This window comes from Dermochelys coriacea, chromosome 10 (assembly GCF_009764565.3).
Source record: "Dermochelys coriacea isolate rDerCor1 chromosome 10, rDerCor1.pri.v4, whole genome shotgun sequence".
Taxonomy (NCBI): domain Eukaryota; kingdom Metazoa; phylum Chordata; order Testudines; family Dermochelyidae; genus Dermochelys; species Dermochelys coriacea.
In genome coordinates this window covers 2,598,570-2,612,763 of record NC_050077.1, presented here as the reverse complement: position 1 = coordinate 2,612,763, position 14,194 = coordinate 2,598,570, and the positions used below count along the sequence as shown (strand labels likewise).

General features: G+C 48.3%; 1 protein-coding gene across 1 annotated transcript in view; it reads left to right on the top strand.

Annotated features, from left to right (window-relative positions):
• Window positions 1-7,996: 7,996 nt before the first annotated feature.
• The window catches only part of CACNG3 (calcium voltage-gated channel auxiliary subunit gamma 3), a 63,114-nt gene continuing 56,916 nt past the window's right edge, over window positions 7,997-14,194 (top strand). Inside the window, exon 1 of the mRNA XM_038417831.2 lies at window positions 7,997-9,082. Coding sequence (XP_038273759.1) covers window positions 8,878-9,082 — 205 coding nt within the window. The 5' untranslated portion in view covers window positions 7,997-8,877. The remainder of the gene's footprint in view (window positions 9,083-14,194) is intronic.

Genomic DNA, 14,194 nt, shown 5'->3' with positions numbered 1-14,194 from the left:
CTCTGACCCAATGCAGCTGAGTGTCACACACACCTGGCAAACTGGATCTTTTGATTCCCCATTAGGACTTTCCAAGAACTTCTCCTTCCTTTGAAGAACCTTTAAAGAGTCTCCCTGTGAAAACTAGTTCCAAGCAAAGAGGCCTGGGAGATTAACGAGCTACTTCTCCTACTGAGATGGAGAATCAATACAGCAGCACAGAGGTGAGTGTTCCGTGACTTTCAGCCAGACTGGGAGGCTGCTGTTCTAAAACACAAGCAAGGACTTGTTTGGTGAAAAGCAATTCAGGATCTCTGGGGAAGTTACTGGTAGATTCACGGATGATAGTCTGTGACAATGCGAGATCAGGAAGAATCTTGTTCCAAAGTGTGACACGGGTAGGAATTGACTGGTTAGTATCTTATGCAGCATAAAAAAGGATTTGGCCTCTTGTCAACTTTTATTTAAAATTGTAACCAGTGAATTAAAATCTACATTGGAGGAGCGGGTACAACAGCGTTTGGACAGATAGAGGCAGCTGCCAAGTTCCAGAGTTAATGGGATTCTGCAAGATTTATAAGGTCAGACCACTCAAACTGTGCCAGTGGCCTGGGAATAACTCCAGATGATGCTGGGGTCCAGATGAGATGGCAGGTCAATCTCCAGTCAATGTTTTTCTGTTTGAAGAACATGAGAACATAAGAATGGCCATACTGGGTCAGACCAAAGGTCCATCCAGCCCAGTATCCTGTCTACCGACAGTGGTCAATGCCAGGTGCCCCAGAGGGAGTGAACGGAACAGGTAATGATCAAGTGATCTCTCTCCTGCCATCCATCTCCACCCTCTGACAAACAGAGGCTAGGGACACCATTCCTTCCCCATCCTGGCTAATAGCCATTAATGGACTTAACCTCCATGAATTTATCCAGTTCTCTTTTAAACTCTGTTATAGTCCTAGCCTTCACAACCTCATGTATCACATGTATGATATAGGAGCATTAATTACACTTGGTCACATTTCAGAGTAGCAGCCGTGTTAGTCTGTATCCGCAAAAAGAAAAGGAGGACTTGTGGCACCTTAGAGACTAACAAATTATGCTCAAATAAATTTATTAGTCTCTAAGGTGCCCCTTGATCATGTGGCACCTGTCCTGTGAGGATCTCAGTGCATTTTACAAACCATTATAGATTCATAGATACTAAGGTCAGAAGGGACCATTCTGATCATCTAGTCTGACCTCCTGCACAGCGCAGGCCACAGAATCTCACCCACCCACTCCTATAAAAAACCTCACCCATGTCTGAACTATTGAAGTCCTTAAATCGTGGTTTAAAGACTTCAAGGAGCAGAGAAGCCTCCCTCAGGTCAACCATACCCCATGCTACAGAGGAAGGCGAAAAACCTCCAGGGCCTCTCCAATCTGCCCTGGAGGAAAATTCCTTCCCGACCCCAAATATGGCGATCAGCTAAACCCTGAGCATATGGGCAAGATTCACCAGCCAGATACTACAGAAAATTCTTTCCTGGGTAACTCAGATCCCATCCATCTAATATCCCATCTCAGGGGATTTGGCCTATTTAGCCTGAATATTTAAAGATCAATTACTTACGAAAATCCCATTATCCCATCATACCAAGTAGAATCTTAAAACCAGATAGATCTTTTGCCCCCACTGCTTCCCTTGGAAGGCTATTCCAAAACTTCACTCCTCTGATGGTTAAAAACCTTCATCTGATTTCAAGTCTAAACTTCCTGGTGGCCAGTTTATACCCATTTGTTCTTGTGTCCACATTGGTGCTGAGCTGAAATAATTCCTCTCCCTCTCCTGTATTTATCCCTCTGATATATTTATAGAGAGCAATCATATCTCCCCTCAACCTTCTTTTAGTTAGGCTAAACAAGCCAAGCTCCTTAAGTCTCCTTTCATAAGACAAGTTTTCAATTCCTCGGATCATCCTAGTAGCCCTTCTCTGTACCTGCTCCAGTTTGAATTCATCCTTTTTAAACATGGGAGACCAAAACTGCACACAGTATTCTAGGTGAGCTCTCACCAGTGCCTTGTATAACGGTACTAAAACCTCCTTATCCCTACTGGAAATGCCTCTCCTGATGCATCCCAAAACCGCATTAGCTTTTTTCACAGCCATATCACATTGGCAGCTCGTAGTCATCCTATGATCAACCAATACTCCAAGGTCCTTCTCCTCTTCCGTTACTTCTAATTGATGTGTCCCCAACTTATAACTAAAATTCTTGTTATTAATCCCTAAATGCATAACCTTACACTTCTCACTATTAAATTTCATCCTATTACTATTACTCCAGTTTACAAGGTCATCCAGATCCTCCTGTATAATATCCCGATCCTTCTCTGAATTGGCAATACCTCCCAGCTTTGTATCATCTGCAAACTTTATTAGCACACTCCCACTTTTTGTGCCAAGGTCAGTAATAAAAAGATTAAATAAGATCGGTCCCAAAACCGATCCCTGAGGAACTCCAATGGTAACCTCCCTCCAACCTGACCGTTCGCCTTTCAGTAGGACCCGTTGCAGTCTCCCCTTTAACCAATTCCTTATCCACCTTTTGATGTTCATATTGATCCCCATCTTCTCCAATTTAACTAATAATTCCCCATGTGGCACGGTATCAAATGCCTTACTGAAATCTAGGTAAATTAGATCCACTGCATTTCCTTTATCTAAAAAATCTGTTACCTTTTCAAAAAAGGAGATTAGGTTGGTTTGGCACGATCTACCTTTTGTAAAACCATGTTGTATTTTGTCCCATTTACCATTGACTTCAATGTCCTTAACTAATTTCTCCTTCAAAATTTTTTCCAGGACCTTGCATACTACAGATGTCAAACTAACTGGCCTGTTTCAGAGTAGCAACCGTGTTAGTCTGTATTCGCAAAAAGAAAAGGAGTACTTGTGGCACCTTAGAGACTAACAAATTTATTAGAGCATAAGCTTTTGTGAGCTACAGCTCACTTCATCGGATGCATTTGGTGGAAAAAACAGAGGAGAGATTTACACACACACACACACACACACACACACACACACACACACACACACACACACACACACACACACACAGAGAACATGAAACAATGGGTTTATCTTGCAGTGTGTGTGATAAACCCATTGTTTCATGTTCTCTGTGTGTGTGTGTATATAAATCTCTCCTCTGTTTTTTCCACCAAATGCATCCGATGAAGTGAGCTGTAGCTCACGAAAGCTTATGCTCTAATAAATTTGTTAGTCTCTAAGGTGCTACAAGTACTCCTTTTCTTTTAACTGGCCTGTAGTTACCCGGATCACTTTTTTTTCCTTTCTTAAAAATAAGAACTATATTAGCAATTCTCCAATCATTCGGTACTACTCCTGAGTTTACAGATTCATTAAAAATTCTTGCTAATGGGCTTGCAATTTCAGGTGCCAATTCCTTTAATATTCTTGGATGAAGATTATCTGGGCCCCCCGATTTAGTCCCATTAAGCTGTTTCAGTTTCACTTCTACCTCAGATATGGTAATATGTACCTCCATATCCTCATTCCCATTTGTCATGCTACCATTATCCCTAAGATCCTCTTTAGCCTTATTAAAGACTGAGGCAAAGTATTTGTTTAGATATTGGGCCATGCCTAGATTATCTTTAACCTCCACTCCATCCTCAGTGTTAAGCGGCCCCACTTCTTCCTTCTTAGTTTTCTTCTTCTTTATATGGCTATAGAACCTTTTACTATTGGTTTTAATTCCCTTTGCAAGGTCCAACTCTACTCGACTTTTAGCCTGTCTCACTTTATCCCTACATGTTCTGACCTCAATTAGGTAGCTTTCCTTGCTGATCCCTCCCATCTTCCACTCCCTGTATGCTTTCTGCTTCTTCTTAATCACCTCTCTAAGATGCTTGCTCATCCAGCTTGGTCTACAACTCCTGCCTATGAATTTTTTCCCCTTTCTTGGGATACAGGCTTCCGATAGCTTCTGCAGCTTTGATTTAAAGTAATCCCAGGCCTCCTCTACCTTTAGATCCATAAGTTCTTCAGTCCAATCCACTTCCCTAACTAATTTCCTTAATTTTTGAAAGTCAGCCCTTTTGAAATCAAAAACCCTAGTTGCAGATTTATTTTTGTTAATCCTTCCATTTAGTTTGAACTGAATTAGCTCATGATCACTTGAGCCAAGATTGTCCCCTACAACCATTTCTTCTATGAGGTCCTCGCTACTCACCAAAATTAAATCTAAAATGGCATCCCCTCTAGTCGGTTCAGAACTACTTGATGAAGGAATCCATCAGCTATCGCATCTAGGAAAATCTGAGCCCTATTATTATTACTAGCACTGGTCCTCCAGTCTATATCTGGGAAGTTAAAGTCTCCCATGATCATGCAGTTTCCATTAGTATTTACTTTATTAAAGACATTTAAAAGGGCTCTATCCATATCCAAATTAGATCCCAGAGGTCTATAGCACACCCCAAGCACTATCGTAGGAGAGGCTCTACTAGTTATCTTCCCCAATGTAAATTTTTCCCAGACAGACTCTGTCTTATCCATTGCATCGCTTCTTATTTCTTTACATTCTACCTCATCATTGATATACAATGCTACTCCACCACCTTTACCTTTGTTTCTGTCTTTCCTAAACAGCACATACCCTTCAATACCTGTAGTCCAGTCATGACTACTATTCCACCATGTTTCTGTTATCCCTATAATATCTGGTTTCACTTCCTGCACCAGTAGCTCTAGTTCCTCCATTTTGTTACCTAGGCTCCTCGCATTGGTGTATAAACATCTTAATTTTTGCTGTTTGGACTCGCTCACATTTTGTACCCTATTAGGCACAGTCATTCTACAGCCAGTATAACCTATTAGACTAGTATCCACACCGCCCTCACTCCTTATATACATTCTCCTACCCACGGCTGTATCCTTTCTTACTTCGTCTTCTTCCCTCTCAATGCTAAAAGCTGGCGTGGAGATTTCCTGGACATCTCCCATCCATCTCCCCCCAATTCCTAGTTTAAAGCTCTCTTTATCAGTTGTGCCAGCCTTGATCCTAGAAGTCTATTTCCTTCCCTACTCAGATGAAGTCCATCCCGAGAGAACTGTCCTCTGTCCGTGAATGCCTCCCAGTGGCCATACATCCCAAAGCCCTCCTTATAGCACCACTGCCTAAGCCATCTGTTGACAGTCATAATCTTGTCAGACCTTTGTTGCCCTTCTCTAGGAACAGGAAGGATCTCACTAAAGATCACCTGAGCCTCAATTTCCCTAAGCGTCTTCCCCAGCCTAGCATAGTCTCCCTTAATACTTTCCAGCGAGAATCTAGCCGTATCATTTGTTCCCACATGAAGGATAATTAGGGGATTCTTTCCCGCTCCCTTTAGGATCCTTTTCAACCTCAGGTCTACATCACGTATATAAGCACCCGGAAGACAGCACACCCTTCTATTCTCTGGATCAGCTCTAGTTACAGGCCTGTCTATTCTTCTCAATAAAGAGTCCCCGATCACATAGACCTGCCTTTTCCTGGTGACGGTGCTATTCTCCAGTCTCTCCCCTGTTCCCTCTGGCTGCAAGTTCTTTCCATTCCTATTTTCCCTTATAATCCTCTTCAACCCATCCTGTATCCTCCTGGGGCTCATATTTGGTGTAGTCTCCCTTGACTCTTCCGCTTTTCCTATAGGACTAGCCTCTCTTCTCTTCTTCCTTACCCTTCCACCTTCAACAAGGACCTGCTGAGCCCCTTCTTCATTTTCCAACTCTGCAAACCTATTCCTAAGCTTTATTTCTCCTTCACTAGCCCGTCTTTTCCTCTGCCTGGTTCTTTGAGTCACATTAGCTTAGCTTCACAAGAGCCTCGCTGTATCTAATCTAGTTTAAGCAAGTGTCATGCCCCACCACTGCAATATGTAGGTGACTTGTGGAGTAGGAAGTTTTATACCCACATTACAGATGAGGACATTGAGGCATAATGAGATTAAGGGCCTGCTTCTGAGGTGTGCTGAACCCATCATCACAGAAGAAGGCTGTGGGGGAGCCTGTGTCTGTGTGTATCTATGGTGCACCTACACCTGACCATAGGGTTGGAAGATTTTTATTGGTAAATGTAGATTAAATGTCAATTTTACCATAGAGACACAAACTGACAAGAATATTTCAATTGATGATTGAAATTTACAGCTAGGCAAACTAGGAAAGATGCTGCCTGAGAAATGATGAGTTTGATTTAAGGCTATTTACTGTGTATAGTTGGACATGTGATATTGATGATTTGAGTGTTAACAGTTCTAAATCTTTAGCTTTTTGAATCTCAACAATTAAATAATTGTTTGACCCCCCCCCACACACAAAATTTCCTTCAATAGTAAAATTTTACATCTATAAACATAATTTAAAAATCTTAAACACATAACTGTGTGCAACCATTAATATATCAAGTGTTAGAAATCTTTTAAAATACTTCAAATTAAACCCATACTATCCCTTGAACTTGTGAAATGCTAAAAAAAAAAAAAAAAAACCCCAAGTTCGGCCAAGCCTACCTGTATATTAAGGAATAGTGTGCAACCCTCTCCCCCTCCCCGCACAGATCTTGGCGGAGGACTTTATCCCATGGTTGCTGTGACCACAGCTGGGGGGGACGGCACATGCCTCCAGGGTCCAGTACTTTAGGTGCCATCCTGCATCTGGCCATGACTTTCACAGTTGTCCAGCATTCCCACCTGCCCATGGCAGAGGGGGTGTTGTTCAAGGGGCAGCTGTGAACGGGTGTGGGGGTGTGGTGGGGGCAGGTTGGGCTGGGGGGGGCAGGCTGGGAGACAGACACACAAATGTGCTGTGCCTCCTTTCAAGGTGTGATGGCCCTGGATTGCAGCGTGAGGGCCCCTCCTTCCCAGCCTGCTTCAGGGCAGAGCCGGCGCTAGGCAGAAGCTGACCAAGCAATTGCTTGGGGCGCGCAGCAGCTCCAAGGGGCCCGCATTGGCTTTTTATTGCGTTGGGGGGGTGCCCCAGAAATATTCCTGCCGAGCCCCACCTAGCCCGCCTCTGGCACAGCCGTGTCACTGTGGGGCGTGCAGGGCTGCAGAGGGTGGGACAGGCCCGGCACATTCAGCAGAGCCCGGGGCAGAGGGTCAAACGGGCGCTGCCCGGGTCTGGCCGCCACGCCCCTGGCTGCCCGGCTCGGCTCGGCTCGGCTCGGCTCCCGGGGGCGGCAGCCCGGCGCTCGCTCCTGGAGCTGCTGCTGAGGGGGCAGCGGTCAGAGCCGAGGGGAAAGGAAGAGGGTTCACCCCGGAGCGCTCCTCTCTCCTCACGGCGGGGCTGGGCTCCTGCGCGCCCCACACGGAGGCGACCCCGGCACTCCCCGCGGGCAGGGGCGTGGGGGGGGGGTCAGAACAGGGAGGGGCAGCGGGCCGGGGGGGGGCAGAGCAGGATGGGGATGGGCGGGGGACAGAACAGGGAGAGGGAGAGGCAGAGGGCGGGGGGGGCGCAGGGAGGCGGAGGACAGAACAGGGAGGAGCAGAGGGCCGGGGGGGGCAGGGCAGGAGGGGGATGGGCGGGGGACAGAACAGGCAGAGGGCGGGGGGGGGGGCAGAGCAGGAGGGGGATGGGCAGGGGGCGCAGAGGGTGGGGCAGGGGCAGAGCAGGGGGTTGCGGGGTGGGGGGGACATGCACCGGCCTGGCCCGGCTAGCAGGAGGCTCGTGCTGAGTTTGGAAGAGCGGGTCCCATGGAGGAGCCAAGTGACCATCAGCTCAGGCCGGCGGGCGAGCCCGGCTTAGCGGGGGGGCTGTTACACGGGTAGGGGCATCGCGCCGGGCAGCCCCGGTGGGGGGGGGCGCAGTCACACCCACGGGCGCTGCCCCAGGCTAAAGCAAGGCACGAGCTCCAGCAGCGAGAGCGTGTCGCCGCTGCAGCCAGGCACGAGTGGGTGGCGTCTCGTGAGTCGTGCGTGTACCCGGCTGGGGCTCTGGCTGTGTGTGTGGACGTGCGGCTCGTGCCTGGCGCGTGCTGCCCGGAGCCTGCGGCGCGCCTGCTGCTTCTGCCCCCAGCAGCCCGGGGCTTGGACCCAGCGGCCGCTCGCGGTGAGAGTGCGGGGCTGGAGAAGGGGCGCAGCAGCCGGGCCCCGCTCCGGGCCTCCCAGCCGGCTGCCCCTTTAAGGGAGCTGCCTGCAGCCGGGGCTTGTCCGCTCCGCATCACTTGGCTCCGGCTTCTGCATCATGAAAACTTGAATGGCCAGTTGGCGGGGCCGGGAGCCTGGCGGAGGCAGCCAGAGGAGCGGGGAGCGGCGGGCAGGGCAGGGCAGGGCTTCCCGCGCCGGGGCAGGCGGCTGGGGCGCCCCTAGGCTCGGAGGGGACGTGGTTTTCTCCCCAGAGCTCCCAGCACAATCCCCGCGGGGCTGAGGGGAAGGCGGAGCCGGTAGCTGTCCCTCGGGGGAGCGGGCCCTCCAGCACCCCGCGGTGGGGGGGGCCCTGCGCCGGGAGCCCTCCAGCACCCCGGGGAGCCCTGCGCCTTTCCACTGCCGCTGTTTTCCTCTCCCCCCTTCCCCCCCGCTGGCTGTGGGTGGGAGCGGGTCCATTTCAGCGCGGTGCCTCCTTTCCCAGCCCCCGAGGAGCGGTGTATTTATATGCAGGTATTTGCCGCCACCCGCTCCCCCCGGTCTCCGCCTCCCTCCTGCCGCCTTCGCCTTGAGCGCGCCAGTGGCGGCGCCGCGCCGCGGGGAGGGGACCGCCGGGCGGCTCCCGAGCCAGGCTCCCACCGCGGGCAGCGATGCGCGCCCGGAGCCCGGCGGCGGCTCGGCCTGGTGGGACGGCCCCGGGCGAGCCTCGCCCCTCCGCCGCCGCCCCCGGGCCCGCTGCCGGCGGAGCATGAAGCAGTACGAGGATGTGTGACCGAGGCGTCCAGATGCTGATCACCACCGTGGGCGCCTTCGCAGCCTTCAGTCTCATGAGCATCGCGGTGGGCACGGACTACTGGCTGTACTCGCGGGGCGTGTGCCGGACCAAGGCCACGGCTGACAATGAGACCAGCCGGAAGAACGAGGAGGTGATGACCCACTCGGGCTTGTGGCGAACGTGCTGCCTGGAAGGTAGGTCCCCAGCCCGCGGCGCTTTCGGGGCAAGCCCGCTTCCGTTCGCGGGACAGTTCGGGGCCGAGGCGGGGGGGACCGAGTCCGGAGAGCAGCCCGCTCAGCCCCGCTCGGGGGGACATCGAGTAAAGGCAGCCGGGGCGGGACGGGGGCGTCTCTTCCCCTCGCCGGCTTGGCTTCCCAGCGGCCCCGGCCAACTCTTGCCCCGTGTGCGCGGCCCCCGCTCCCATCGGACCCCGGCTTGCGGAGCGGGGACACGGGCGCCCGTGTAGATCCCCTTCCCCAGCCACGCCAAGGGAACGGGCACCCCGTGCCATGGGCCTGGAGTCTCGCTGGGCTGGGGCACGGACTGGCCGCAGGTGCGGCCGGTGCTGTAAGGATGAAAAGGAGATAGATCCCACCCCCCGCCCCGCTCTGCAGGCAGGCGGACAAGAAAGAGCCCCGCGGGTTTCCCATCATTGCTAAATCAAGTTTCTGTTTAACCCAGCCCCCTTCTCCTTTGGTTAAAGTTAAACTTTTCTGCCTGACACCTGCTTCCCAAGGGTCTCTAATTTACTTACATCAGCAGGAGCCAGCGGCCCCTTTCTACTCTAATCCCTGGTCTGGGGTATGGGGTGGGAGTTAAAACTTTCTAGATACAAATACAGCCAGTGGGCGAATGGAAATTTGAAGGAAATTCATGGGCAGCTTCTGTCTGGTCCCCTGGGGAAGTTGTGCTGGATGCTTGAGAGCCCTGATGTTCCAAACACATCATGATAAGAGCTGCTCCTAATGCCAGGCCTGTTTCAGCTTTCCCAGGATGCCAGTTTGGGCACCACTTCTGTCTTTTTCTTTTTCTTTCTTTTTCTGAACAGCTTTCTGTGCTGTCCCTTACCAGAGAAACAGCTATTTTAGTGGGCCATAGGTCCCCCTTGATGCCCCTGCTCTTTTTCTAATTCAAACATGCATGGATAAATAACACACAAGCAGGTCAAGTAGTGGTGTGCTAGGGAAGATCCCAGTCCCTGATCCAAGCCATGAATCTGAGGTCTGGAGAGATACTTTCCGCTCGTCCAGTCTTTGCTGGACTACAAGTGGATGATTCAATCCATTAGACCAGCAGGTCTCCAATTTTTGTATGCTGAGCCCTCTTTCCAGGAAACAAAAACCAGTCACACAGGCCTCTTCATTCTGACCATGTTAGCGGGGAAAGGGATTACACCTCACACTTCAGGAAAGGCTGCATTAGATATTGTAGCTGGAAGGAAGAACCTACCATGCCCACCTGCCCATCAGTGCCCCCATCACTCACTGGAATCCAGTTTCCCAACTCCATAAATGTCTGTCAGAACTTCACTCTGTAGTGTACTTCTATATCACTCCATAACCTCCTTGCCAGCAGCCGGAGCAGTGCTCTTCCCTGTATTCTCCATTGGCTACAAGCTCCAAAGCTGACTATGCTGTATCGACATAAGCTGCCACTTTTCTGCGTTATTTCTACCAAAAGTTATTGTGTGCTATTTTTATTAGGAACAGAAAATTATGATTAAATATAAAGATGGCCTGAATCCAAGCACTAATACCTGAGCAGTAACCAGTGAAGAGAGGAGCCAGGTTGTGAAGTAACTTGAAATAAATTGCAGCAGCTGGTTCTATAATCACCAAATACATGTGTTAACCAGGTACTTAGACATGAATGGCCTTTTACAGCATAAAGCTCCGTTCCTCTCCCTGCTATGCACCTTGTAATGGGAAATTCTCTCTCTAATGTGGCTAAATAAGATGTGATATTTCTAAGGTGCCTATTTCCTTGGTGTCTGAAAGTGCTTAATACTTGATGACAAATACACAAAAAATGTTCCTTCTTTTTGTGTTCTGTGTATGTGCACATGTGCATGTGTAAATGATATTAAAAGTCTGATCCAACGTTCATTGAAGTCAGTATGAGCATTTCCATTGCTTTCCATGTGCTTTGCATCAGGCCTTAATTGTATATAAATTAATCTGGGGTAAAGACACTCTTTTTGGGGATGGGGACAGGTAAAGGGGGAAGAGCCAGGTGTGTGAAAAGTGCTAGGGAAGCACAAGGAATTTCTGAAATTCTTATTTTTGTGTGTGTTACATTTTTTTTTAAATGACTGTTTTTGTACTACCCTCACTGATGTAACTTGCTGCTTTGGAACAAACCAAGAGAGAGAACAGGGTTGGGTTGTTTTTAGAACTGATACCCTGGTCTCTTGTGTAACACAGTCAATAAGGTACCACACAGCATCAAGCTGAAGCGCCAATGTGAATAGCATAATTCATTTCCCACAGGTCAGCGATGAAATCGTGAGATGACTAAGGAGAAGAGTGCCTGACATTGCACTGATCACTCCTATGTTGTATTCCTGTCTTCCACCCTTCCTCTTGTCTTTTGAGGCCCCAATCCTGCAACTGACAGCTTCACAGTGGATTGATGCACCTGGACATTAGTTTCAATCCCCAGCAGTCTGCCCGTGCAGTATTATTTGCAGGACTGGGGCCTTAGCTTGTAGGCTCTTTGGGCAGGGACTCTGTCTACCATTGTGTTTTGTGCAGCATCTACTACCATGGGACTTCTATTCTGATCAGGGCATTACTGCAGTAATGGTCAGTTTGACCACCACTCACTTTGGCTGATTTGCATCTCAGCTACTGGCTCAAAGGGACACTTCACCGTTAATCAGTGAGCCACCCAATGCCCATGAGTAAACTGCCAGTTCCAAACACAGTGGAATCGCTGGCGGTGCCTGGCTGCACAGCGCTAGATGCTACTGGCACCTCCTTAATATTTGCCTGAGAAACTAGTTTGTGTTTTGTGCTCTAACTGATCTGATGCTAGAAAAGACAAGTTTGCCTCCAGCAAAGTGTGAGCAGCAGATCAACATTCTCAGCTAGATAGAAGAGGACATTTTGCTGAAATAAAAGAGCTTTGAATTTCCTTCTCTAATATAATAGCTGGACAAAATATATGGAATTAGTCACTTTGAGACCCACCTGTCTCTGCTGTGCAATAAGATGGCTGTTAAGATAGTGCATGAAATACTTTTTATGCACAGGAAATACTGACTGGCTTCTAAGGGAGATATCTCCTCAATCATACCTGAATTTATATATATTCATTTTCCTGGATTGGAAATGCTTGAATTTTGCTCTATATCAACACTAACTGGAAATGAAAATGGTGAGCTCAAAGGGGCAAAATATGCTGTTAATATTAACAGGTGCTCTCCATGCGTGGGAAAGAGAATTTGTCTTGAACAGTTCATACACATGGCTTTTTAATGTATTTTATGCAAAGAAATTAAATGGCAAACTGTTACGTGTTAGATTTTCTCTACCTGAGTGTTTATGGTAGATAATTCAAATGGCGAAAGTGAGTGTTGAGTTTGCACTGTCTCTCTGATGCCTTTTAAATACATGTCAGTTATACATGCACAGTAGCTGTGTGGGAACAATTTATGTCACATGACTGTAGAAAGCCCATAAGCAAAAGAGGATAAATCTTGAATGAACCAGCAAAGGACCTATAGAGACACCCACACTGGAAAATACAAATTAATAGTTGACTTATCTAGAGTCTAGGCAGGAGTTCACAGACTACCATGCTAACGTGGCCTTTGTTTTAAATTGCAGTGTTTGAATTTTAATTATCACTTGTAGAATATGTGCCTATCTTATTAAGCTACCTTATTGTGCTTCTTGCTCAAACTTGACAAATATATTTTGTTCCTGTGCGTCCTCTTTAGTGTTTTATAATAAATTGTTTTTCCTCTTCTTTGACTTCATTGTTAATATAGAAAGGGGAAAATGCACAGAACTTTTATGGAGAAAAGGAAATAGTTGAGCTGGGCTTTGGTTCCTGAAAAGTAACAGCTATTTGGTTTCCATCAGATTTAATTTAACTCAACAACATTAAATATATGCTCCTAATTGTTCTCTTCCTTACGCTGGTGTCAACTGGGAGTAACTCCAAGTTATTACAGAAGTGTAAACCAGGTGTGAATGAGAGGACAACCAGGCCCAGTTTGTTTGTTTGAATTATCCACATTTTAAGCACTGTGTTGCCCATTCATCTTTCTCAGGCACCTGCTTCACTACGCCCAGTCCCAAATAGAGGTCTCTCCAGGTGTAACCCTTAGGATCACCACCATCTTTCTAGAGAGCCAAAGTTATTGCTTGTGGCACCTTAGAGACTAACAAATTTATTTGAGCATAAGCTTTCGTGAGCTACAGCTCATTTCATCGGATGCACTGTAGCTCACGAAAGCTTATGCTCAAATAAATTTGTTAGTCTCTAAGGTGCCACAAGTACCCCTTTTCTTTTTGCGAATACGGACTAACACGGCTGCTACTCTGAAAGTTATTGCTCACTTTTTTGAAGTGAGGGTGACTAAATGAACTTTCTGTAGCTGACCCTGTTGTGGCATTATTTGGTTAAGTAGCATAATCCCCACTTAACTAGGAAGCTGACCTCAGGCTGCTAATCAGCTGAGGTTGCCCTTCTAGATCATGTACTGGTCCATTCAGGTCAGTATTCTGCCCCCAGAAATAGCCATTGCCTGTTGCTGCAAGGAAGACAAAAACCTCCATAGCATACCCTGATGGATAGAAATCATTCCTGACCACTGAAGGTGATCCGCTGTGTTTTCATTACAGTGGGGTGCCCCTGGTTCATCTCACACAATTAGATATGTTCATTAATAGTCGTAAAACTATCTAGTACTATTTTTAAAAAAATCCTGCAGCCCCACTCACTGTCACAGTGGCCTCCCAGCTCTTCTCCTGAATCCTACCGTGGGCTGTTTTTGCAAGGCTGGTAGGCATCTGGCTGTTAATATCCTGTTACCACACTGGCTAGAGGCCCCAGTGGAGATCAGACTCCGTTGTGCTAGGCAGTTGTAGCAGGGCAGGCTCCTGCCTCTTTGCACCACAAACTGGCTCAGACTCTACTGGCTGTGTATGCACCATGCCATGTATTTGAGCTCCCTCCACCAACACCTTTAGACTGTGCAACAGTCTATTTAGAACATCCCTTCTGCTTCTGGTCCTCTCCTCAGGACCTGAGGTCTCCCTTCCCTGAGGCCTTCATGAGGCTGGACTCAGCTAGCC